Source organism: Stenella coeruleoalba (genome assembly GCF_951394435.1).
Source record: "Stenella coeruleoalba genome assembly, chromosome: 19".
Taxonomy (NCBI): domain Eukaryota; kingdom Metazoa; phylum Chordata; class Mammalia; order Artiodactyla; family Delphinidae; genus Stenella; species Stenella coeruleoalba.
In genome coordinates, this window is record NC_137165.1 from 48,930,773 (window position 1) to 48,958,193 (window position 27,421).

The 27,421-nt window shown below is 47.0% G+C and overlaps 1 protein-coding gene across 3 annotated transcripts in view; it reads left to right on the forward strand.

The window, feature by feature from the left end:
* CCDC57 (coiled-coil domain containing 57) overlaps positions 1-27,421 on the forward strand; it is a gene marked incomplete at its 3' end in the record, with an annotated part of 106,544 nt that overhangs the window by 58,864 nt on the left and 20,259 nt on the right. For 2 of the 3 annotated variants that reach the window (XM_079904002.1, XM_079904003.1), the window contains 3 exons: positions 13,453-13,553; positions 17,864-17,983; positions 18,415-18,631. In XM_079904002.1, coding sequence (XP_079760128.1) covers positions 13,453-13,553; positions 17,864-17,983; positions 18,415-18,631 — 438 coding nt within the window. Of the gene's footprint in view, positions 1-13,452; positions 13,554-17,863; positions 17,984-18,414; positions 18,632-27,421 lie in introns of those variants that run through there. The other variant, XM_079904004.1, reaches the window with a different exon arrangement.

Consider the following 27,421-nt stretch of genomic DNA (forward strand, 5'->3'; position numbering starts at 1 on the left):
GGTGCGTGGGCCTCTCACTGTTGTGGCCTCTCCCGTTGCGGAGCACAGGCTCCAGATGCGCAGGCTCAGCGGCCATGGCTCACGGGCCGAGCTGCTCCGCGGCATGTGGGATCTTCCCGGACTGGGGCACGAACCTGTGTTCCCTGCATCAGCAGGCAGACTCTCAACCACTGCGCCACCAGGGAAGCCCATACAAGGATATTTTTTACAGCGTTTTTATTACAGTAAGAACGTTATTGGGAAGGTCCAGGTGTTCATCCGTGGGACATCGGAGTCGGAACTTGGATGCTGCTCAGCCCTCAAGAGAACGAAGGGGCGCCCGCATCCCCAGCAGGCGCCATCTCCACACAGCGCTTCTCAAACAAGAGGGACAGACAGCCCGCTTTCCGCATTCAGCTCCAGTCCACTGTGGATGATTCTTTTGTCAAGTACAATAAAAATGTGGCCCTTCCAAATTACTTCAAAGCCCCTGACGTCCTAACACGTATTCTCACTTTGTGTCCTTTCCTCGCGGGCCTGGACACTGTAAGGACCAGCTCGGCCCACTGACCATACACTGTGTGTGCCAGCCCAGACGCGTCAGCCTGTGAGAGGAGCAGCCCGCCGAACAGTGTGCTTGGAGCCCCAGGTGAACATACAAAGCGTGTGTGTGCACACGTGCACATACAGGGCGGACTGGAAGGAAGCACATCCAGCGCTTTGAGGAGGATAGCGGAGTGAGAAGAGATGGGTGAAGGGTTTGGGGTTTGCTCTGTGGACTTCTCTGTCACTGGTGGTTTGTAAGAATGTCCAGCATACTCCGTTGGTTCCCTTTTGGGAAGGCCACCCTCCCCCAACACCGTGCGATGGTAGGTTTCTACTCTCCCACATTTGGGGGATAGCAAAGGCTGTGAACAAGACTGGTCTGTCTGCATTTTTTTACGAAGATGATTTACCAGGGTCATCAGTCATGTGACTGCGATCATTAAGTGGTACAGAATGACCAGCTGTGACAGAAGTATCTTATCATCACTTGACAATATTGAAAATGTGAGACCGTACAGCCAAGGCAGAGCCACACCCACTCTGGCTCCCTCTGGTTTCAGCGCCACCGGGCAGGGTCGACCCCAGGGTACACCTGCCCCTGCCCCAAGGCTTGTCCTCGCCTGTGTGCCTCTGGGAAGGGACCTCATCCCCGCAGGGAGCTAGCAGAGCAGCCCCTTCACTGGCCCTGGCTTCATCCTGCATCCTCCACGGCCTGGGGTCAGGCTCCTGTGCCAGCCACGTCCCTCCCTCTCAGGTCCGGGCCTTCGGATCCGCATTTACAGACAGGCAGACTCGCGTGGTTGGGCGTGTGGCCCAGAGCTGCCCAGGCGGCCCTTGATTCAGCCCTTCACTCCCCCACCTCTTCTCCAGGCAAGTGGGTGGGTGGCAGTGCTGGGGAGTCACCTGTCCCCAGGTGCCCCATCCCCGTTTGCACTCCTGTCAGCCCAGCTCTGAGTGCTCACCCCTCACTTCTGAGAGGCCATTACACCATCTGCTGTGGGTGAGGCCAGGACCATGATGGATGCCAGCACAGCCTGAGCAGGCCTGCACGGTGGAGGGCCAGAAAAGGGCCGGTCATGCAGCCAAACTGAGTGGACTTCAGCTTGGCCCACCTCTCTCCTACTCTGTTCTTCCTCCTGCTGCCAGTTCAGCTTTTGCCAGAAATTGGAACTGCACATGATGTTTTCCTAATCTATAGTATACAGCTAGGATTCCTTAAAGTGTTGTTTCTAAGAATCTTAACATCTAACAGTTTTGAAAGACTTTATTTGGGGGGTAGTTTTAGGTTCACAGCAAAACTGAGCAGAAGACACAGATTTCCTGTACACTCCCTGACCCCGCACACACACTCCTCCCTCATAATCCACATCCACTCTAGATGGTACATTTGTCGTAATCAGTGAAACTACTTTGACACAGCGTCACCCAGAGTCCGTAGTTTACATCAGGTTCACCTTGGTGGTGTGTGTTCTGTGGGTTTGGAGCCTCTGTGCTCCACTGGTCATCCTCCCTTCCTCCTGACTTCTGACAACCACTCATCTTTTCACTGTCTCCATAGTTTAGCCTTTTCCAGAATGTCATACAGTTGGAATCACACAGTATATAGCCTTTGATAGCCAGCATTTCTTTTTATTTATTTATTTATTATTATTATTATTTTATTTTTTTGGCTGTGTTGGGTCTTTGTTGCTGCACGCGGGCTTTCTCTAGTTTCAGTGAGCAGGGGCTATTCTTCTTTGTGGTGCGTGGGCTTCTCATTGTGGTGGCTTCTCTTGTTGCGGAGCATGGGCTCTAGGCGCGCGGGCTTCAGTAGTTGCGGCTCGCAGGCTCAGTAGCTGTGGCTTGTGGGCCCTAGAGTGCAAGCTCAGTAGTTGTGGTGCATGGGTGTGGTTGCTCCGCGGCATGTGGGATCTTCCCGGACCAGAGCTCGAACCCATGTCCCCTGCATTGGCAGGCAGATTCTTAACCACTGCACCACCAGGGAAGTCCCATAGCCAGCACTTCTTAAAAGCTCTCTTTTTATTCTGATTATGAAAGGCTGTTTGCTCACTATAAAAATACAAATGAATGCTGAGAAATTGTTAACTTATACTGGAAAGCACAAATTACTGACTAGAACTCATCCGCATTTTGGCGCCTATCTGTCTGTCTGTCGGGGTGTGTGTTCACACTGTCACACGCACCCTCACGTTGGAACTCCACGTGGCCCCCGCCTCGGTCTGCACTCATTCCCTCGCTGGCCCCGCTGGGAGGAGACTCCACGCTGGAATCACATGTCTGTCCTGCGGCTCGGCAGTCATGCTGTAGCCAGCCTCGCAGGAGGGCATGGTCGTGCCCCCAGTCCACCCCTACCCCCCACCCAAGCGCATCTCAGGCATTTTTACAACAGTAAAATGCCTACTTGACCACAGCTTCACAGAAACTAAAAACATTAGAAAATGTTTTTTGCCAATTTAGTTAGGTAAAAATAGTTCATTGTTTTAATTTGTATTTCTTTACATTTCTGTGTGTGTGTGTGTTTTGGCCATTTGTATCTCATTATCATGTAGATTTCCTGCTGAATTTCTTTTGTCCCTTCCCCCAACTTTCTTCTTGCTGAATTTTTGATTCATCTAGAAATGATTTAGTAAAAGGAAAGAACAAATTAGGGATTTATCTTTATCTTTTCCTAAGTGGTTAGCTGGCTGACCCAATGCTGTTTATTGGGCACACTTACATAAATAGTAAAATACCTCTTTACATTTAATTAATTATGATCATACATAAGGATCTCCAATCCTACTGTAAATGATATTAATTTAGAAGCAGTGATTTCAGTCACATTTTATGAACTCTTGGCATGTTTGCCCCTCGCTGTCAGCAACCTGCCACACTCTGCTTCTCTAGGACCCTCGGGAGCCCTGGGTCATGCACAATTTCACACATCTCTTCTGAGGGCCTGGGAGGGAAAGGAACTGACATTCAGGGATCTAGTCTTTCCTTCAAGAAGAGCCTGTGGGCAATAAACTCTTTGTCTTCATAAAATGATTTTATTTTGACCACTTTCTAGAACGATGGTGTAGCTGGAAAGAGACCTCTGATTAGCATTTTCTTACAACTTTTTCAAAGACAATAGCAACTTCCCTGGTGGCGCAGTGGTTAAGAATCCACCTGCCAATGCGGGGGACACGGGTTCGAGCCCTGGTCTGGGAAGATCCCACATGCTGCAGAGCAACTAAGCCCGTGTACCACAACTACTGAGCCTGTGCTCTAGAGCCCACGAGCCACAACTACTGAAGCCCACGCGCCTAGAGCCTGTGCTCGGCAACAAGAGAAGCCACCGCAAGGAGAAGCCCACGCACTGCAACGAAGAGTAGCCCCACTCGCTGCAACTAGAGAAAGGCTGCACGTAGCAACGAAGACCCAATGCAGCCAAAAATTAATAAATAAAATAAATAAGAAAAAAGAATCCACCTGCCAATGCAGGGGACACGGGTTCGAGCCCTGGTCCGGGAAGATCCCACATGCCGCGGAGCAACGAAGTCTGTGCACCACAACTACTGAGCCCGTGCGCCTAGAGCCCGTGCTCCAATGCAAGAGAAGACACTGCAGTAAGAAGCCTGTGCACTGCAACCAAGAGTAGACCCGCTTGCCACAATGAGAGAAAGCCCGCACGCAGCAACGAAGACCCAACGTAGCAAAAAAAAAAATAAAAACAATACCCTGCTGTCTTCTGAGAAGCCAGCATTAGTACAAGCCCCTTCCTGGTGGGTGGCCTCCCTTTCCTCTCTGGCTGCTCTCAGATTTTTTTCATCTAATCCGTTTGTGCTCCTGTTTTACTATCCTGTGTCTACATGAGAGTTGCTCTGCTTTAATTTAACCTGCTCTGGAATCAGTATGTTTTTTAAATCTTAAGACTTGTGGTTGGTTGGTTTTGTGTTTTTTTTTTCCAATTCTTTAAAATTCTCAGCCATTTTTTTTTTAATAAATTTATTTATTTTTGGCTGCATTGGGTCTTCGTTGCTGCCTGCGGGCTTTCTCTAGTTGTGGTGAGTGGCGGCTACTCTTCGTTGTGGTGCGCGGGCTTCTCATCGCAGTGGCTTCTCTGTTGCAGAGCACGGGCTCTAGGCCCACGGGCTTCAGTAGTTGTGGCACGGGGGCTCAGTAGTTGTGGCTGGTGGGCTCTAGAGTGCAGGCTCAGTAGTTGTGGCACACGGCTTAGTTGTTCCGCGGCATGTGGGATCATCCCAGACCAGGGCTCGAACCCGTGTCCCCTGCATTGGCAGGTGGATTCTTAACCACTGAGCCACCAGGGAAGTCCCCATTGTTTCTTTCTTTTTTTTTTTTTTTAACATCTTTATTGGAGTATAATTGCTTTACTGTGGTGTATTAGTTTCTGCTGTATAACAAAGTGAATCAGCTATACATTTACATACATCCCCATATCTCCTCCCTCTTGTGTCTCCCTCCCACCCTCCCTATCCCACCCCTCTAGGTGGTCACAAAGCACCGAGCTGATCTCCCTGTGCTATGCGGCTGCTTCCCACTAGCTATCTGTTTTACATTTGGTAGTGTATATATGTCAGTGCCACTCTCTCACTTCGTCCCAGCTTACCCTTCCCCCTCCCCATGTCCTCAAGTCCATTCTCTACGTCTGCATCTTTATTCCTGTCCTGCCCCTAGGTTCTTCAGAACCATTTTTTTTTTTAGATTCCATATATATGTGTTAGCATACGGTATTTTTTTTGCTCTTTCTGACTTACTTCACTCTGTATGACAGTCTCTAGGTCCATCCACCTCACTACAAATAACTCAATTTTGTTTCTTTTTATGGCTGAGTAATATTCCATTGTATATATCTGCCACATCTTCTTTATCCATTCACCCATTGTTTCTTTAAATACCACTTCTTCCTATTTCTTTCTAATCTCTTCTGGAGCATGTTAGATGTGTTTATTTACATTGTGTGTGTGTGTGTGTGTGTGTGTGTGTGTGTGTGTGTGTGTGTGTTTTAAAATTTCTCTGCTACCTTCCAGGGGGTTTCCTCAAAGGTGACTGCTTGGAGCCAATGGGTAGATTCCTGTGTCTTTACCAGAAGTTTCCATTTCATCTTTATTCATTCTTTTCCTTGGGATAATTTTATTGTTCTTTCCCTGATTTCTTAAACATTTACTTCATTCTTTTTTGTTTAGTAATTGCATTTTTTATATATATAAATTTATTTATTTTTAGCCGCATTGGGTCTTCATTGCTGTGTGCGGTCTTTCTCTAGTTGCGACGAGCAGGGGCTACTCTTCGTTGTGGTGTGCAGGCTTCTCATTGCAGTGGCTTCTCTTGTTGCGGAGCACGGGCTCTAGGTGTGTGGGCTTCAGTAGTTGTGGCACGCAGGCTCAGTGGTTGTGGCTCATGGGCTCTAGAGCGCAGGCTCAGTAGTTGTGGCTCACGGCTTAGTTGCTCCGCGGCATGTGGGATCTTCTCGGACCAGGGCTCGAACCCGTGTCCCCTGCATTGGCAGGCGGATTCTCAACCACTGTACCATCAAGCAAGCCCAGTAATTGCATTTTTTAAGGTGTGAATTTCCCATCTGAGTATGGCTTTGGCCATGTCCCGGGGGTTTTGAGGGATCATATTATCAGGGTGATTAGTTGCCAGATGTTCTGCCCCTATGGGCTCAGGTTTTCTATTTCACTCAAGTTAGGTTAGGATTGTTCACCTAAAACACAAAAATGGCCAGTTATTTTTCCAGCAAAATGGGAACAGCAAAGAATTGCCATTTAGGACTGCAGCTACGGTGAACCACGTGGAAGTCCAGTAAAACGAGAGGAAACGGGTTTTCTCACGGGTGAGATAGGAGTACCACACGAACTACTGTAGGGGATAATGAGGCCATAAGCCTCAAAGTCTTCTATTATGGACTTTATACCTTGAAGGGCTTTTTTACTTGAGGAGAGGTTTTGAGGGATCTATTTGAATCTCGATGGGAGGTACACTGTGGATTTTGCCAATACCAATTGGAGAGTTTGCCCATAAGGAGAGTGGTAGCTGATTCAATAGGAACAAATGATTAGTGTTTCCGGAATCAGTTCCAGAACCGTTGGAGACAGAGCAAATAAAAGATGTCAAAGGATCATTTAATTCACCTGGTGGCTATTTTGATGGCGACTGTCAAATTTTAGAACTGTTTCCCCCTTTTGGGAGAAAGAAGTTCAGGCATGATACTTTTCCAAGAAGTCTCAGCCTATTAAATGAATAGGGACGGAGGAGCTAAGGAGAAGAGGGTGTGTATCTCTTAAAGGGTCTAAGCAAAAGGGAATAGGTTCAGAAACAGGACCCTGTTGAGGTGCATTAGAGATCCCCCAGTATTTGGACCAGTTTAGTATTTTGAGGCAGGGGCTCCTTTCTAGCAGTGGGGCTGAGCACTGAGAGTGTGGTCTGGTGTCTGTAAGGACAGAGAGAGATTCGTTCCCAATCTGGAGAGTGGCTTCTCCAAGCTGATTCAAGGAGAGGATTGGGAGAGCCTCTGTCCTTCCTTGGAGCCCCTCATTGGGAGTTAAGAGGATATTGGAAAGGCTGGTTAGAGGCCTGAAGATGCCCGAAACACTTAAACTTGTAACAGTCTTTCCAGTGTCCTCGCTCTTTACAGTAATAGCAGAAACTAGAAGGTTTTGGGTTTTGTTAAGGGGCCTTCATTTTCGGGAGTTGAAGATTAAGAATTTAGTGGTCTTTCTTTTTTTTTTTTTTTTGCAGTACGTGGGCCTCTCACTGTTGTGGCCTCTCCCGTTGCGGAGCACAGGCTCCGGCCGCGCAGGCTTAGCGGCCATGGCTCATGGGTCCAGCCGCTCCGCGGCATGTGGGAACTTCCCGGACCGGGACATGAACCCGTGTCCCCTGCATCGGCAGGCGGACTCTCAACCACTGCGCCACCAGGGGAGCCCTAGTGGTCTTTCTTTTAGGTGATTCATCTAGGATTCGAGTGAACTAATTTGCCAAGTTAACTAAGTCTAGAGTGGACGTAATTTCCCATTCCACCCTTGTTCTTTTAAAAGAGAAAGATCCTGGTTCAGCCCATTCATAAGTATGGAGATAGGGGGTATCTGAGTGGTTTGAACATCTGAAGGAAGACCAGAATTTTCTTTAAAAACAATGTGAAGTCAATTATAATAGTTATGAACAGGTTCATCAGATTTTTGTGTGAAAACCTAAATTTTATTCCCATCAACAGGCTTAGGAAAGACGACTGTAATTGCTGGTGGAGGTTTTCAGCACGTTCTGACCTCTTGCCAGAAGCTAGGGGTTTGTTTTTCTAAATCCCCTCCAGGGTGTTTCCATCCGGCTAATTTCATCCAGTGTTTGGCTTGCCCCTCAAAAAGCATGTAAACTAACTGATATAAATCTGAGAAACCAGACTGGTAGGTTTGAATAACTATGCTAAATTCTCCAGCAAACCTACGGGGGGCCCTCAGTTACTTTAGGAAAGTCTTTAACTGCGTCTGGCAATTCACCCTACCTCAAGGGAACATAAGTAATCTGGGGTCTCTTTGGACCCTCAGAATATTTCACTTTAAAGGGCAGGTTCTGATAGGTTCAGAGGGTGGCAGAGCCTGAGACAAAGAAGCAGGGGTGGGAGGATGAACAAGATGACACCAGGGACAAAGGAGTTGGGGGAGCTGAGCGTGAGACTTCAGAGCCATTTTGTCTTTCTTTAATTGTTTGCCTCAGTTAATGTAATTATTGTATTTGCAGGGAAGCAATTTTAAATTCCTGATAATGTTTGGAAGCCTCAAAATAGCAACCAAAAGAGGCACCCGGTTTAATTTTGATGATTTCAGAGCTATGGCTAATATAGTTTTAAGAAAGGTAAGTTTGGGGAGCCTGAAATTTCCCCATAGAAATGTGCAGGAGGAGGGGCTGTGGTTTTTAAACATAAAATCAGACAGGGTCCTTGAATGTGGGGTGCCCTCAAGACATTTAGATAACTGGGATCCCATTTTCGAGAGTTTTTTTTTTTTTTCTCTAAAGCAAAGAGGTAATTCTTAAACAGCCTGCAGGCCAAATAGCATCACAGTTCCAGTAGGGACAGCCTGATCCCAACGGAATCAGGCCAGAGGCTGAATGGCACAGTTCCAAATAGGAACAGCCCAGTTCCAAAAGGAATTGGACCAAATGCCAGCACAGTTCCAATAGGGACAGCCTGATTTCAAGTCCGGCTGAAGTGCCAAGTGAGTACTCACGGACAAAACAAGGCCTTAACAAAAAAGGATGAAGCCTTTGAACAGATCCCAGATAAAGCCTAGAGAGCTTCCAAATGCAAAAAGAGTGGAGCTCAGATCCAGGAGAAAAGCTTACCCTCAAACTCCAGGGGTGACTAGAAAAACAGTGAGCTCAGTGGGCTCTATTGGTACCACACCTGTTTGCTCACCAGCCTTGGGGTTGTCAGGGGTCTGCTCTGGATCTCGGTTGGACCTCCATGTAATGTTAACCTAAAACAGTTATTTTTATCAGCAAAACGAGTTTATTAAGGAGCAGCAAAGAATTGCAGTTCAGAACATACAACTATGGTGAACCACATGCAAGTCGGGTAAAGCAAAAGAGAGGAAACTCTTTTATAGAGGAGAAGGGGACATTGTGGGGAGCCGTTATAAACAGTCCATTGGAGGAAAATGGGGGTTCAAAGTGTAGTGGTTTTTCATTGGCTGAGCTGTAATGATCTCTCATTGGTTGGGCTGCTGCCAGGCAAGGAGAATGTCTTCCTCCCACAGGCAGCAGTAAAGCAGTGTCACTTCCGTATGGAGATGCAAGGTAGTCTCTTCTGTTAGGATCTGTATTGATGTGAGTGGGACGTGCATAAGGGCTCCCCTTCTGGTCTCCCACTCCATCTTAGTGAGATTCCCTTGGTTAATTTTCACAAGAGAGAGTTTCAAAATTCCTTTAGTGGGCTTCCCTGGTGGTGCAGTGTTTATAAGGATCCAACTGCCAATGCAGGGGACGTGGGTTCGAGCCCTGGTCCAGGAAGATCCCACATGCTGCGGAGCAACTAAGCCCACGAGCCACAACTACTGAAGCCTGTTCACCTAGAGCCGTGCTCTGCAACAAGAGAAGCCACCGCAATGAGAAGCCTGCGCACCACAACAAAGAGTAGCCCCCACTTGCCGCAACTGGGGAAAGCCCGCGTGCAGCAACGAGGACCCAACTCAGCCAAAAATAAATAAATAAATTTATTTAAAAAAGAATTCCTTCAGTTATTTTTAAGCATGAGTTGAAGTCTACTTTTGATTCTGTTCTATTAAGCAGCCTTATTAAATATATTTTTTTCTTATTGGAAAAAAATTACAGTTTTATTAAAGATGCTAAAGAAGACCTAGATAAACAGAGATATAGTATGTCCACTGATACAGAGAGTTTACTTTTTTGATGACGTCAATTCTCAAACTGATCAAAATCCCAGCATATTTTTTTCAAGGAGCTGGACAAACTGGATTTTATGTTCACATGGATGAACAAATGAGCAAAATACCGAAGACTATCCTGCTGGTCTTGGGGGGTCTCCGAGGAGGTGGGAGGCAGCTGCAGCTCACTGTGGGGACAAGGACACTGGTGGCGGAGGTACCAGGGAACACCCACTGGCGTGAGCTCTCCTGGAGACCACCACCCTGGCACGAAGACCCAGCCCCACCCAACAGCCTGTAGGCTCCAGTGCTGGGACGCCTCAGCTTAAATACAATTATTAACATTCTGTCTAAACTTCTTTATACTCGTCAACTTGAAAAGCCAAGAACCATGATCTTTGTGTTAAAATCTTGCACTGCTCTTGTATTTCTGTCCATTTCTCCTCCTCACCATTGTGTTGTATCAATTTTCATGCCATGTTACTTAGAGCAGAAGTGTTCATGACAGTTAATAGCTCATTATGGTTCATATTATTCAGTGTCCTTTCTGATGTTTAATAACATTTAATAATATTTCTTTAACCAGGTTTTAAAAAGTAATTTTCAGAAAGAAGTAAAATATGGCTCTCAAACAGATATGAAAATGATCCCGAAAAAAAAAAAAAAAGATCCCGTGTTTAGAATTCTCTTCTGTTTACTAAACAGTGAGGAAATCAGTCACATGTTATAAGCAATTCCAAGGAAAAATCAGGAGCACAAATTTATTTGGAGTAAAGGAATTGAATTGCAAATGGGGCAGAACTGGTTTCTCTAACGGGGGGAGGGGGAGCCCATGAAAACTCCAAGGGACAAGGTGTAGTTTGCGTGTCTGTCAACTTCCAGAGTTGTAAAGTAGTTCAGGCACAATGAGAGGCAAGAACCTGATAGCTCCTCAGGGTGCGCAGTAGGCTATGCAGTTTCCATTGGAACACAGTTTTTTCCCTGCAGTTTCTTTTTTAAAAAATTAATTTATTTACTTTTGGCTGCCTTGGGTCTTCGTTGCTGCGTGTGGTCTTTCTCTAGTTGTGGCGAGCAGGGGCTACTCTTCGTTGCAGTGCACAGACTTCTCACTGCGGTGGCTTCTCTTGATACAGAGCACGGGCTCTAGGTGCACAGGCTTCAGTAGTTGTGGCATGCGGGCTCAGTAGTTGTGGCTTGTGGGCTCTGGAGCGCAGGCTCAGGAGTTGTGGCGCTCAGGCTTAGGTGCTCCGTGGCACGTGGGATCTTCCCGGCCCAGGGTTCGAACCCGTGTCCCCTGTTTTGGCAGGCGGATTCTTAACCACTGTGCCACCAGAGAAGTCCCTCCCTACAGTTTCTCAGCTTTTGATAAAAAAATAATCTCGGGGAATTCCCTGGCGGTCCAATGGTTAGGACTCTGCGCTTTCACTGCTGAGGGCTTATGTTCAATTCCTGGTTGGGGAACTAAGATCCCACAAGTCGCACAGCATGGCCAAAAGAAAAAAGAAAAAGAAAAATAATCTCAACGACTATTCTTGATCACAAAACAAGTCTGGTATCATTTGGCCTGATCGTTTCCATAGGCGCAGCAGGAGTGTTAATTCACGGTGTTAGACTTCTTGAGTTTGCTTTGCTGGAACTTTCCATCACGATTTCAGATTGGACTGTTGAAAGCTTGTTTGTTGTCCTGAGTCCAGGAAGCCAAGAACTCTCCATGTTTCACCTGCTTGGTGATTTTGAGAAAATTCCTTTTTTCTTGAGGTTTCCAAAATATTCTGAGGTTCCTGGACCTGCCAGGAGATGACCTTCCTTAACCCTCTGTGAGCCTGGCACCTGCCAGTTATCCTGGGAGGGAGGGCTTTGTGAGCATTGCTCCATGAAGTCAACCACAGATCCTTACAGGCAATGGGTCCTGATAATTAAATGAGTATCATTCTCAACTCTGGCTGCCCAGGCAGGGCCTTGGCTGCATAATCCACATTTCCAGTCAAATCCTGGTAAAAACAAGGACAGATTCTCTTTGAGCCTATGCAAATTACTATATTGTCAGGCAAGTAAGAATAGTCAACAGGAGTTTCTGAGTTCTGGAGGACTCGGGCAGGGAGAACAAGATACCACTTAGAAATGTTTCATTTCAGTTTACAAAACCAGAGACCACTAAATGTATGTGGACTACAGACAGCTTAAGGGGGAAAAGAAAGAGTTCCTTGCATATCTAGAAAGGAGAACATTAAAATCACATCTATAGTGTTCCCAACAACAGCTGCCTCGTCCCTCATTGGTTCCTTCAGTCCTAGGTGGTTAATCCTTGTTCCTCTCAGTCTTGGTTCTGAGGTCTCAATGGTCCATCTGCTTCTTGACTAGGGTTCTGGAAATCCTGAGTCAGTCCACTGGGATGGCCTCACGGTGGTCTAAGCAATGCCTGTAAGCACAGTCTTTTCCCACTGTGCTGACCTGACTGTAAAGCTTTCTGTCCTTTTTCTTCTTTCTTTCATTTTTTTTCCATTAAAGTAAACAAACTCTTTGTAGATGTTCACTGCAGAAAAAATGCACAACCTAAAAGTTGAGAATTATGTTTTATTCAAGAACATTACTGAGGACTGTAGTCTGGGAAGGTAGCCTGTCAGATGGATCTGAGAGACTGTTCCAAAGAGGTCAGGGAGGAGAAAGAATGTGTAGGAGTTTTTGCTGAAACAATATATATGTAGTGAGACATCAAAAGATTACTGCTAATCACAAAAAGCAGACACCTCGAGGATTTTAGTGCCTTTCTACCTATGGGAAGATGCAAGACCTTGGGCCCATTGAAATCATTCCTTTGATATGCATCTTAACTATGTAGGGACAGTGTCCTGTTTTTCTCCATCCCAAATCCCCGCAGGGTGCACAGTTGGGGTGGCTGCAGAGGCTGATAGCTTGGTGGCAGGCCACATTCTTTGTTTATTGAAATGGCAGACAACATTTTTTTTGTCCATGGAGATGTCAAAGACTTAACATGGCCATGGTTAACTTACTAATAATTTTCAAAAGTGAAAGATCTGATGAGAGTTCATAACAAGAATAGTGCAACTGAGAAGTTACGGTTGGTTGTTTCTGTGTCATGCAAAACAAAGTTAGTCCCCCACCCCCCACCGCCGGCAAAAAAAAGTTTTAGATAAAGTTAATCTAAGATGTTTACGCCTATTTTCAAAGAAGACTGCTGAAGCATTGATTACAAGAATAATCCTCAAGTGTATATACTTAAACTTTTGCTTCTTATTTTTCTCTGCTGCGGAGAGGGTATGTCTTTGGGTCTCTTAATGGATGGCTCATGACTGCCACTTTGAGAAGCTGCATAAGGGGTATGTGCTGCTGTGGAAGGCTTCTGTGTGTTCTGAAGTCTGCTGAAATGCTGGTGTGTGTTGTATAAGTCACAGGTGTCCACCCCCGAAGTTCTCTTGAAAGAGAAGTGACTTTGGTTTTGAAGAGGTACTTACTGTTCTTCTTGAGTATTTGAATTCACCACGAGAGAAACCCAAGTGACGTGCACACAGAGGACAAACCATTTCCCTCATCTCGTTTATAGGGAAGCTGCCTCATCACCCCCTTCCTACCCCTGAGGCCCAGGGTTCAGGTGAGGCACCTGATGCACGCTTGGGACCGTTGCAACCCCGTCTCACAACTCAGGTAACACTCCTTTACGTAAGAAACTTATTTCTAATAACTTTTTACTGATTGCTTAAATACTTCATTTCATAACAGAAACTTCAAAATACAGTAAACACAATTTAAAAAGTTTCCAACTTTTAGCATTTCAACATAGTTGCCAGTAACATATCAGTGTGTTTCCTGCTATTTTTCAAAATTACAAAGTATAATATATATATATATGTTTTATTATATAGCTTTACCTACCTAGGTATTATTTTCTAAATCTTTACCAACATAATAGTTTAAAAAATGCATCTTTTAAAAATGTCTTATATTTGGAGCAATTTTAAATTTTTTAATCTATTTATCAGCCATTTATATTTCTTCTTTTGTGGGTTATTTATGCAAGTTTTTAGCTAATTTTTCTACTTGTGTGTTTGTATTTTTCTTGTTAGTTTGTAGGGGTTCTTTATGTGTTAAGGAAATTGTTCCTTCTCTGTTACACATGTTTCTCAAACTTGTCATTTGCCTTTTAATTTTTCTTTTTTTAAAAAATCCACAGATAACTTTTTTTTCATCTAATGAACCCTGTCAGTCTACTTTAAAGGTTTATTTCACTGTTTTCTGGCTTAGAGGTTTCTTTCTATATTTTGAGTTTAGGTAAATATTCACCTGTTTCTCTAGTTGTTCTATTTTACTAATTGTCATAGTACCCTGTAAGTAATTATCCTCCTTTTTCTCACTGATTTTGAATTGACATTTTTATCATGTACTGAAAATCTATACTCTTGCTTATGTTTGTGTTTAATTTTTTATTTTGAAATAACTTCAAATTTACACAAAGTTGCAAGAATAGCACATATACCCTTCACTTAGATTAACCAATTGTTAACTTTTTGCTACATTTGCTTTATCATTCTTTCTCTTCCCTCCCTCTGCTTCCTCCACATTTTAGAGAAATAGGTAGATCTAAGTTGCAGACATCGAGCCCCTGGATGTCAGAATACAAGGACACTCCCTGACATATAGCTGCAGTAAAATATAAATTATCAAAATCAGGAAACATAACATTAATGCAGTCCTAGAATTTAATACATATTCCGTGTTCAGATTTTGCCAGTCACCTCTTTTCAGCCATCCTCCTCCACCAAGCAGGCCGTCCAGGACCTGTGTGGCATGCAGCCCACGCGTGTATGTGCACATGTCTCCTTCAGCCTGGACGACTTCTCAGCCCTTCTTTGTCTTTCACAACATGGGCATTTTTGAGAAGTTAGGCCAGTGCTTGGTAGGTGATGGGCCTGATGCTGCAGCATTGTTAGGTTCGGGTTCTGCATTTACTTTCTGTACAGTTCCAGTGAACTGTCTGCTCCTGAGCAGGTGCTCTCCGGCTCTGAATCCCGTAGCTTCGTAATGTTTTAATAAGTTACAAATACATATAACAGCTTGCCCTTGTTTCTGTTCCTTTACAGAATTTTCTTGGTTGTTCTTTCCATTTATTCTCTGTTGGGTGCATATTGTTATTTATGCATTTATTTTTATTTTAAGTATTTTTAGACTTCTAAGATAAAAAGACTAATATAATGAAACCTGTGTGTACACCATCCAACTTAATAAGCAAAATGTTGTAAGTTAAAACCCCTTTGAGTGTTCTGCCCCCAATATCCATGGTCCCTTCAGACTTTCCCGAGCCTGGTGTTTCTCTCTCTCAGCAGATATTTAAAGAATCTGTGTAAATCACACCGAGCTGTGTGTACATCGTTCTGTACACATGCTCTCATTCAGCACTGTGTTTCTGATGTACACCGTTGGCCCTTGAACATCATGGGGGTTAGGGGCACGGACCCCCCACCAGTGGTCGAAAATCCACGTTTAACTTTACAGTCGTCCCTGTGTATCGGTGGTTCTGCATCCGTGGATTCAGCCAGCTATGGATCATGTAGTCCTGTACTGCATATTTATTGAAAAAACTCTGCATATGAGGGGACCTGCCCAGTTCAAACACATGTTGTTCAAGGGTCAACTGTGTATATGTTGGTACATGTAGCTTTAGTTCAGGAATTGGTAAACCTTTTCTGTAAAGGACCAAATAGTGAATATTCCCGCCTGTAAGGGCCAGAGTCTCTGTTGCAACTTCTCAACTCTGCGTTTGTCCTGAATGCCAGCACAGGAGATATGTAAACAGGCGGGCATGGATGTGCTCCAGTAAAAGTTTATGGACCTTGTAACTTTAATTTCATAATTTTCATGTCATGAAATATTTTTCTTCTTTTTTGATTTTTTTCAACTATTTAAAAATGTAAAAACTATTTTTAGCTCATAGGCTGTACCAAAAAATGTGGTGGGCAGGATTTGGTCTACAAGTTGTGCTTTGCCGACCCCAGGTCTAGACACAAGTTGGTGTATTTTCTTTCTATTTTGTGAATACACGAGCATTTACTTATCCATTCTTCGATTGATGGGCATTTAGGTCAGTTACCATTTCTTTGGTGTGAACATTGTTACAGATGTCCTCATGTGCAGAAGTTTCTCGGGCATGGACCTAGGATCAGAATTGCTGTGTTCTAGGCTGTGTACGTTTTATCTTCCTTAGATACTGTTGAATGACACTGTCAAGTTGTTATACTGGCCTATACCTTCAGACAATGCATGAAGATCCTTTATAGTGTGTCACATATAGGTATTTCAGAGGTCAACAAAATATAGTCACCTGTTTTTGTTGCTATCAAAAATTTTTTAATAAATAGGCTTCGTTTTTCAGAGCAGTTTCAGATTCACAGCAAAATTGAGCGGAAAGTATAGAGAGTTCCCGTGTACCTCCTGCCCCGACAAGCGCACAGCCTCCCGTGTCATCAGCAACCCCCAACAAAGCGGTTAATTTGTTAGAATCAATGAGCCTGCCCTGACACGTCATCAGCACAGTCCACAGTTTACATCAGGGGTCACTCTTGGCACACTTTCTACGGGTTTGGACTAGTGTATAATGGCACATGCTCATTATTATAGCATCACACAGAGTAGTTTCATGGCCCTAAAACTCCTCTGTGCTCCACTATTCATCACCCGTAACCCCTGGCAACCACTGATCTTGTTCCTGTGTTCATGGTTTTGCCTTTTCCAGGATGTCACAGAGTTGGAATCAAACAACAAGTAGCCTTCTCAGATGGGCGTCCTTCCCTTAGCAACATGCGTGTAAGGTTCCTCCATGTCTCTTCCTGGCTTGAGAGCTCATCTTTTTATTGATGAATAATTGTCTAATAGCTGTACCAGTCTGTTTCTCTTCAACATCCCTTTAAACTTACACTTTCCTACTGTTGCTGGTCATTTGGAACAGAGTTGACTTTTGTAAAATGATTTTGTAGCTATAAACTCTTCTGAACTGATTGATGCCAACACATGTGTCAGTATTTCTCTTTGCTTTTGTGTGTTGATGGACGTAGCATCTGGGGTAAGGACCGGGCTGCTTCCTTTTCTGGCCTCACACCATTCATCTTTTCTCACCCCACTGTCCTGGGCAGGACCCCACACAGCGTGGAGAAAAACTGGGTGGCTGACACCCACACATTTGTCCTGGTTTACAGAGAATGCTTTTCCCATTTTTAATCTTCAGGTAGTATGTTTGCTGTAGGCTTTAGTATTATGTTGAACCATACAAAATTGCCATTTTATGGGTCAAAAGTGGTCAGATACCAGCAATTTCATATAATTTGACCTAATACAGACTCTCCATCAGTTTAGATAAGTTTGTTTGTTTGTTTGTGGCTTGTGGGATCTGAAAGTTTAACTGAAAGTTAAAACGAAAATGTATGAGTGCATTACTTGGCTGAAAATCCAAAACTTAATTAAACTTGAGCAGGAGAAGCGGCAGCAGCAGGTGGCCCTCCGTGCAGGGCTCTGCACAGTCCCGGGCTTCGGTTCTCCTCGGTGACCCCTCCTGACTGCTTTTCCACAGGCTTCCCCTCAGAGGGAAGATGTTAGTGTTTAGGCTGCAGGGGGCCAGCTGTGCACTGAAGATGTGTCACAAACAAGAGCTGCAGGGCCCCTTGTGTGCCTGGCAGGGCCCAGGGTGCCCTCCCTGGGCACCACAGGAAGGTTGTGTGACTTTCCGGTGCTTGGTTGCCCTCGAGGGCGGGGAGGTACTTCGATTGCCATGATGAGGCCTGTTAAATTCGTCCTGGCCGGTGAACCCAAGCAGGTTCCCCACTTTGGCTTGTCACAGAGCCGAGTAAGTCCCTCATATCAGAAATTTGGGGAGAGCGTTTCTCCCTAATCTTGAGGGAAAACTCAGTAAGGTACCCCATCAATGACCCACGAACACTGAATTTCTTTTATTTAAATTTCCACGACAGGACTCTAAGAATGCCAAGAAAGAATGTTTCTCTGAACGCTCAGGAGAGAGCCAAGCCCGCTTGGCACAGACAGTCTGCAGAAGGGATGCTGAGCCAGGCTGCACAGCGGGGCCAGGGCTGGTACGCAGGATCCACCAGGGCCAGGTCTTCATGCCACATCCCGACCCAGGAAGCACCTGGAACTGGAGTGCTTCGTGTCAGAGAGGGTGGCCGTTGCCCAGAGTGACAGGACTTCACCTCAGGGCATTGGCCCTGGTCCCCAATCCCACCTCCCTCGCCTCCCTCGGGATTGTGTTTCATGTTTTTTTTTTTAGCTGCACCGCGCAGCTTGTGGAATCTTAGTTCCCCGACCAGGGATTGAACCCGATTGAACCCGGGCCCTCGGCAGTGAACGCACAGAGTCCTAACCACTGGTTCGCCAGGGAATCCCCCATGTTTCATGTTTAAATGTCCAGAGCCCCTCCTCGGGCCACGTCCACTGTCTTATCACCCCAGGAGGGCAGGGAGAGAGGGTGGCTTTCAAGGATAATTCTCTTTTCTCTCTTTCACAGAGGCAACACAGAATCTCCACAGTGACTTGCAGATCAGCTCCTCAGAAAGAAAACCAGTCCCCAAAGCCACGCCTGGCTCAAGAATTCCAGGAGGAAAATGGCCACCACACCCAAAGGTCCTCATCACTTGCCAGCAGTTCCCTCCAGGACACATGGAAGTTACTGGACCTGGGATCCAGCCCTTCTGGCCTCACCTCCCAGGACGACTCGCCTCCAGGTAGGTGAAGACGTACATCCCCAGGCCGTTGCCCCATTGGTCTGGGTGCTGGCCATGAGGACAGCTGTGGTGGCCACTCGCAGGCTGACACACAGAGTGAGCACGGCGTTCTTCCTGCTGTGGTTAGGGAATCTGTAAATTCTACAGTCCTGTCCTCTGATTTGGTGCCTGACCGCCCCCCAGGGACAGAGGGTGTCTCCCAGCCCCGCGTCCAGCTGACCATGTCACCATGTCTACCCAGAGTAGAGCCCACAGGTCGCGAGGGTGGGGGCACTGTGGTCAGTCTGTGACTCGGGCAGGCAGGTGTTCTGTGTTCTGCTCAGCCTCACAAGGCCAGGGCAGCCCACGAAGTGCGTGTCCTCTGCCCCCGGGAAACTCGCTCACTGTGAGGTTCTCAGGAAAGTTCATTTGAAGGGCCACCTTTGGGGGAACTGCGTGAGACCAAGATGTAGTAAGCAGGGTGGGCGGAGGGGAGGCTGTTTGAAGACCGGGGTTGGAGGAATGAACTTGGATCCCCTTCCGGATCAGCTCACAGCAAGCGCCCTCATTCTCGGCTCTCAGCCTCAATGCATGAATGCTTCCTGCTGTGCCCAATGTGCCAATGGGCATTTTCGATTATTTCCAATCTTTTGCCGTCACCAATAACGTTACAGTGAATTACCTTGTACATGCTGTAGCGCATGCATAAAAGCGTAAATGTAAATTCCCGGAGGGTGTATTGTTTTGTCCAAAGGTATGTGCATGTCCAGTTTGAGAAGATGTTAGTTGGGCTCCATCAGGTGGTACCAGTTCACACCCACCCAGCAAAGGCTGAGAGGGCATCTTTCCCCAGACCCTCTCCAGCAGTGTCATCGAACTATAATCTTTGCCAGTCTGTTAGGTGTCATTTTAATTCATATTTCTCCTGTTAGGAGGTTGTGCATCTTTTCACATGTTTGAGTCATTTCCTTTTCCTTTTCTTCAGTTCTCTGCCCATTTGTATACTGGGTTTATAATCTTTTTCTTATTGATTTGTATGAGCTTATTATATATAATGGAAATCAGACCTTTTCTGAGATATGAATTGCAAATATTTTCCCACAGTTTTTCATTTGTTTTTTGACTTTGCCTATGGTAGTTTTTGTCATGCACGTATTTTTTTATTTTTATGTAATTTAATTAATGTTCTTGTTTTTAATCCTTTCTGGGTTTTGTGCCATACTTGGGTTTTTTCCACTCCAAGATTGAAGATTATTCTGCCATGATGTCTTCTAATACAGTTATGGTTTCCTTTTTTCATAATTAAATCCAGGATCCATTTGGAATTTATCACTGTGTAGGTTATGAAATAGGAACCAAACTTTTTTTAACCCCAGGTGGCAATCCAAATGTCCCCACACCAGTTTTTTTTTAAATATTTATTTATTTATTGGCTGGGTCAGGTCTTAGTTGTGGCATGCAGAATCTTTTGTTGCAGCACACGGGCTCTTTGTTGAGGTGCGTGGGCTTCTGTCTAGTTGTGGCACACGGGCTCCAGAGCACGTGGGCTCAGTAGTTGCAGCGCCTGGGCTTAGTTGCCCCGCAATACGTGGGATCTTAGTTCCCCAACCAGGGATGGAACCAGCGTCCCCTGCATCCTGTGACGTATTCTCAACCGCTGGACCACCAGGGAAGTCCACTCCCCATACCCGTTATTGAATAACTCACATTTCCCCACTTGTTTGAAATCCCGCCTTTACTATCATGTTAGATGTTCTGTGTGTACTTGAGTCTGGGTCTGGAGCTCTTGTTCTGTCCCTTGGTTCGGCAGTCCCCAGCCTTTCCACAGACAGGGGTGCAGATGGCTCAGGCGGTAATGTGAGCGAGGGGGAGCGGCAGATGAAGCTTTGCTGGCTCGCCCGCCGCTCACCTCCTGCTGTGCCGCCTGGTTCCCAACAGGTCACGGATCAGTACCAGTCAGTGGCCCGGGAGTTGGGGACCTCTGCCTTGATTTATTGGTCTTGGTCTGTCCACGTGCAGTGCTGTTTGAATTGTTACTGCTTCCTGGTCCCTTGTAATGTCTACTGACTTAGGATCTCCAGTTATGCTTCTTTCTCAGAGTTTTCCTGGTAATTCTCATTTGTTTATTTATTTTTTTCCCATACAGTCTTTAGACCCAGCCCCAAAACTCTGTTGTGGCTTTTCTCAGGATTTGTTAAACCTGGGTTCTGCCCCTGGAAGGAGCCACATCCTCCCAGTGGTCCACATTCTGTCCCCTCTGGCGGCAGCATCGCCCCTGTGATGCCTCGAGTAGTCTCCTCAGATGCAGACTGGTCTGTTCTCCTCACAGCTCCCGCTTGAGCTCATTAATCTGAGAAGCTACTGCTTCAGTACATTTTAAATTCAGGAACGTTTTGCTGTATTTTTCATCAGCTCTATCGGAAGTTTTTGGTGAATGTTCATTGTCGTTTTGCTGGTTTCCTTCCTTCTTTTTTCTCGTAGCACTTTTGTTCCTTTGTTTCCCCTCATCTTTAAAAGAGGTGATTTTTCCTTGACCAGGTATTTGTAGGAAACTTATAAGGGAAATGAGGCCAGGGCCATTGTCCAGTCTAGCAGTTTTGTTGGTGGTTTTTAACTAAGTCCGGCCTTGACTTATCTCTGCCCGTTTTCACAAAGCCCAGCTTCTCTCCCCTCCCGCCCAGGCACGCTGCATCCAGGGGGTTGTGCTCCCACCTCCTGGCTCCTCCTGAGGCCTCCCACCGTGCCTGTCCTTCCACACACCCCTGCTCATTTCTACCGCCTTTGGCAGAACCTCCATTTTTCCCATCTGGAATTTTATCTCTAGTTTTCATGAAAATTTTCTCTTTTGGGGGATGATTTACAGGAAGAGTAGGGGAGAAATGCTGACTCAATGATGCTTTCTTCAGGCCACACGTCCATCTTATTTCCTGATAAATGCACTTTCCTCCAGCTCTGCTTTGCTTTAGCAAAAAAACTGAGCAACTGTGCCCCACCCGTCCCTCACTAAAAAAAAATTCCAGAGTAGGTGTCGGGCCGAATAGTGAGTATTTTCGGCTTTGTGGCCCAATGGTCTCTCTTGCAACTACTCATCTCTGCCTGCAGCTCAAAAGCAGCCGCAGACAATGTGTAAGTGATCGGTGTGGCTGTGCACCAATAAAACTTTATTGACAAACACAGGCAGTAGTGATGCTGTTTCTCAAGCTGAGTATACAGGTTTCTGTTTTATTCTTTGTTTTATTTTTTAACAATTCTTTAAACGATACACGTATGTTATATGTGCTTGATGTAGTTTGGTATCTTTTATAATGAAAAGATTTTAGAGGGAGGGAGTGGTCAACTGGGTGGAATGCTGCAAAGAGGTCAGGGAAGGTCAGGGCAGAAAAGTGCTCTGCGTCACTATGGCCTTCTGGCTGTCTCAGTGGAGTGGTGGACTTGTCATCCAGCCTTCCCAGTTAAAGGGGCTGGAGAAGAACGGGTGGACAGCTTAGTCAAGATTTCTTGGGACTTCCCTGGTGGCGCAGTGGTTGAGAGTCCGCCTGCCAATGCAGAGGACACGGGTTCGTGCCCCGGTCTGGGAAGATCCCACATGCCGCAGAGCGGCTGGGCCCGTGAGCCATGGCCACTGAGCCTGCGCGTCCAGAGCCTGTGCTCTGCAACGGGAGAGGCCACAACAGTGAGAGGCCTGTGTACCGCAAAAAAAAAAAAAAAAGATGTCTTGCTCTGAAAAGCAGCAGTTAAAATAGGGACTGGGGACTTCCCTGGTGATGCAGTGGTCAAGAATCCACCTGCCAACATAGGGGACACAGGTTCGAGCCCTGGTCTGGGAAGATCCCACATGCTGTGGAGCAACTAAGCCCATGCACCACAGCTACTGAGCCTGCGCTCTAGAGCCTGAGAGCCACAACTACTGAGCCCGTGTGCCACAACTACTGAAGCCCACGCGCCTAGAGCCCATGCTCTGCAAAAAGAGAAGCCACCGCAATGAGAAGCCCACGCACTGCAACGAAGAGTAGCCCCTGCTCACCACAACTAGAGAAAGCCCATGTGCAGCAACGAAGACACAATGCAGCCAAAAATAAATAAACAAACAAATAAATAAATAAATTTACATTTAAAATACTTTTTAAAAAAGAGCGATATTGGAGGAAGTTGTGGAAGTGCAGCCTGTCTATATGCAGGTTGGGAAGATGGGCGAGATGTGATGCTTGTGGCTGGGGAGGAGGGCAAACCCAGGAGAGAAAGGGGTGGGGGGGCTCAAGGGACTGGGGTTTGATAGCACAGGTCAGAGGCAGGGAGGTGATGGGTAGCCAGAACTGGGAGCTTACTGGCCACACCTGACAAGCAAGCTGCCACAGCCTCACAGGCACCGGCAGGAGATGCGGAGAACTCGTCGCTCGCAGCACAGCAGGCAGCCAAGGGTCTCCTCAGTCCCTGTCCCACGGGCCAGGGCAAGAGTCTCAGCTGAGCGACCCCAAACGGGCAGAACCCAAATCTTTCATAGTGGGCTGCAGGCATATCTGCCCTTTGCCCCCGAGGGAGTCGTGCTGTCTTCTTCTGAGGCTGTTGGCCGTGGAAACACCCAGGCAGGAGAGTCAGGAGCAGAAGCCTTCATTGGCCTGAGGAGAACTGTCCCAACAGCAGGTCTGGTGGTGGGAAAACAGGTGCCGGTCGGTTCCCTTTATTTCCTCCTTTCAAGTATGAGGCAAAGCCATGGACTCTGAGCGGAGGAGGTGGAGGGAGAGGTAGAAAGAGAAGTGTGAAATGGTCGTCTGGTATATGAGGAAGCAGGGACAAGTAGTGGTGGATGGTGCCATCAGCCATGCAGGCCCCCGTGGATAGCAGGGCCTGGATCAGGGCGAGAACAGCCCGCTGGTGGCTGCAAACACGGCCCCCGGCAGTGGAATTGGCTTGGGGTGGAGGTGGGGATGGTTTGTATTAGATTAAATGCTTTTGGCTACAAGTCACAGCACAGCCTGATGAAAGTAACATACGGGAGCTTCCCAACCTTTATCTCATCGTGGCACCCATAGAAAATCACACACGGTCACTGAATGAGGAGGAGAGAGCCAAGGTGGCCAGCATCATGGTAGCCTTCCCGACACACAGTGTGCATGCACAGCAGCAGGACACGCTGACCAAGAACTTGCATGTCAAGGCCGAGGTAAATGAGCTTACGGCTAGCTCCTCTGGGACTCTTTCCTCCTAAAGGTTCCAAGATGGCTGCAGCAGCTCCAAGCATCACGTCAGAAGGCCCAGAGATGGAAGGCATACTTCTCTCCTCCTGCTTTGGTTTCTTTTCATTGGAAAGGGAAATGTTTCCCCAGAGCTTCCAAATTCCCTTTTCCATCTCGCTGGCTGTCGGGGTCACATGGTGTCCCTTGACCAGTCACTGGGAGATTGTCATAGACTCTGTGAACCTGCTGCCTGGAACTAAATGGTGTTGGGGTTCCTTGGCAAGAAAGCTGGGGAAGGGCTGTGCTGTGGGTGGGCCTGCAGCAGAGTCTGTGCAGGGGAAGGTGCTGAGACACCCATACAGAGGGGTTGAAGCTGCTACTTCTCAGCAGCACTTTGCAGTAAAAAGTAGGAATGATACATTGCTGCGGCTTTTGGTTCGCCCCGTGAAAGATTTGGTTGGGAAGAAAGGTTGAAATTAATGCAGTTTAGTTTTAAGTTCCCACAAAGCTTCTTTATGCTCTCCTTGTATCTTGAATATTTGAGCACGCATAACTGAACTACCTGTCTGGTATTTCTACTTTGTGTAAGAGTACTTTTTAAAACTTTATTGGTGACTTAAATGATAACCACAGCTCTGGTTAAGACGTAAGCCTGTTAGTATTTATGATAAAGGATTGCGTGGGCTTCAGTCCACAGTCAAGCAGTTTGGAAGCTCCATTCTGGAAGGTGGGATGTCTTGTCCTCTGCATTTTTTTTACATTTTTGGCGCATTTTGAGTAGCAAACTGTGAGACCTAGCAGTCATGAACTGAGTTAAAAGTGATAACGAGAGAGTTTAACAATTTGTGGCATCTGCATTAATAACATGAATAACTACGTGGTATTTCTCAGGATGGAGGGAGGTTTTCCTGCTGAAAGGCCACTCTCCTCATGGTTTTGAGGTGGGGCCAGGGCCGCCCCTCCCACCTCTGCCCTGACCCCCCCCCCCCACGCCTGTCCCTGCCCCTCCTACTCATGCCCCGCCCCTCCTACCTTTGCCCCGCCCCTCCCTGACGTCCTCCCCCTTCCTCCCACATGCACACAGAGCTGCCGCTTTGCCGGCCTTACAGAGTCCTGCTGCAACCTGGTCTCAAGGCAGGGCCGCAGCCTGACATCCTCGGCCCCGCCGCACCCCAGATCCCAGGGCCACTATAGCCCCCTCCTCCATCCTCCTGGATCTGTGGTTCGCAGGGTGTGGCCTCTCCATTCCCAGCCTCCTCTCACCCTAATTCTTGCTGCATCTGGACAGTACCCGGTCGGTCCCTCTTCTCCCCTCCCCTCCCCTCCCTTCCCCTCCTCCCCCCACTTCCTGGCAGCAGTAGCTCAAGGACTCCAACCCCATCTCCCCTCCTCCCCAGACACATTCAGCCCAGCTCCCTCCTGCACCTGTGGACTGTGGACACACCCCCACCCCATACCTGCGGACCGCTGACCCCTGTGCACGTGTGAGCACCCTCTACCTTCCTCTCCCCAGCACCTGCCTGTTCCTTGAATCCCTCCCTTGCTAAAGTTCACTCCCTACCTGGCTTTCTTCCCCCTTAGCACTAGCCTCCAGACCACGTGCTATTTTTCTCATTTATCTTGATTCTGTTCTGTCTGCTGGAAGAATGTAGGGGTGGGGGCATCTTCCTTGATCCTTGACCCCTGGCCAGCACAGACAGGTACACAATAGGTGCTCAATCAGGATGTGCAGGAAGATAACTGGGAAGAATGGGAGCCCAGCAAGGCCTTGGGTCCGCAGCTCAAGGATCTAGAGGCTCAGGAAGTGCATGTGATTAGAGAAACAACCAAGCATTGTCTAAAAAGTTTAAGATTTGAAAGACAGACTCTTCCTGGATGGAGTATTAAATATTATAAAGACAGCTGTTTTCTCCAAATTGAAGTAACCAGTTAGTGTAACAAAATATGGACAGAGGGCTTCCCTGGTGGTGCAGTGGTTGAGAGTCTGTCTGCCGATGCAGGGGACACAGGTTTGTGCCCCGATCCGGGAAGATCCCACATGCTGCGGAGCGGCTGGGCCTGTGAGCCATGGCCGCTGAGCCTGCGTGTCCGGAGCCTGTGCTCTGCAATGGGAGCGGCCACAACAGTGAGAGGCCCGCATACCGCAAAAAATAAATAAATAAATAAATAAATATGGACAGAGTTTCTCTTGAAGCTAAAATAAGTGGATTTTCAAGTTCTAGAGCAATAAAATGCATGGGGAAGGGGGAGCAGCAAGCTGGGTGGCAGGCACAGAGCAGAAACCCTCCCCCAGCACAGCCTGCAAATCAGAGCCCAGACACAGCAAGGTGGGGACACAGCGTGCTTCCATCCTCACAGCCTGCACCCAGACTACACACTAAAACGCAGCCCAGGCGCAGTTAAATGCCTTAAAATCAAACCTAAAAATATGCAGAATTGGAACTATTTACAAATGACTAGAAGGTTATAACCTTAGATGTGACTTAAAAATCACAGATTTCTAAGGTGTTCTTTCTTAACCTCAACAATAACCCAACTAGAAAGATATTTTGAAGCAACATGACAAAGATCAGTCATATATAAATAACTCATCCAGGTTGACCAGAGGTACAGGGGCGGAAACACTCAGCCAGGGCAGTACCAGAAAATATGGATGTTTGACCTGTCAGCAAAGCAGCCCTTGGAGAGCTGATCCTGGGCCTAGAGGGGGCGGCCCAGCCGCTTGGCCTTCTTGGAGGGCATTTATTGGTGAATCTGCCCCAGGGGTGGTTGGGAGTCATCAGCCTCCCTAGTGTCCGTGCTGCATGTGCAGGCGGCCCAGGTTGGCATGACACGGCGCATCCACCAGAGCAGGGGGGCTCCAGACCTCGTCCAGCATGAGTGACACATCCTTGTGGCTAAGAAATAAACTAAAACAGCGCAGAGGGTTTTCAGTGAAAGTCAGTCTTCTCCGTTTCCGCTTCCCTGCCCACCTGGCCACCTGTCCCCTGCTCTTCTCCGGACACACTCTGCACTCCATGGCTGCGGAAGCATGTATTTAAATGTGTGTGCGTATCCTCTTCCTGCTGTGTAAAGTGTTGTCTGCGGTGTTTCTCCATTTTGGTTGACAGAGAGCTCACAGATCTTTTCAGTAGTTCAGTGGTCCTCTGCGTAAGTGCTTCCTTTCGCCTGTCTCACATTCACGGACACTCGGGTCGCTTGTAGTTTGCAGTACTTCAGCGAGTCTGCTGGTGTGGGTGGTTGCTTGTGGGAGTGTGTGGTCAGGTGAGTGTCTAGGAGTGAAATCGCTGGGTCAAAGGTGTGAGTGGTCTGAGCTCTGGGAGGTGTTACCAAATCGCCCTCAAAGAGTTGGTGCAATTCATGTTCATGGCCACAGGGTGTAAAGCGTCCTTCCTCACTCCAATACTGGTGGATTTTTCTCAAGCATTTTCTTTTTTTTGCCAGTCTGATAGGTGAAAATACGGGTTTTAATTTGCAGTTTTTAAATGATGGGTCAGATTGGCCATTTTATGTGTGGTTTGTATGTCGTTCAGGTTTGTACCCTTTTTTAAGGTGACTATGAAAGGTAGCGACAGAAGAAAATGCATGTTCGCTGTGGTCTTGAAGTCAGGACACAGAGGGTAGAAAAGTGCTCTAG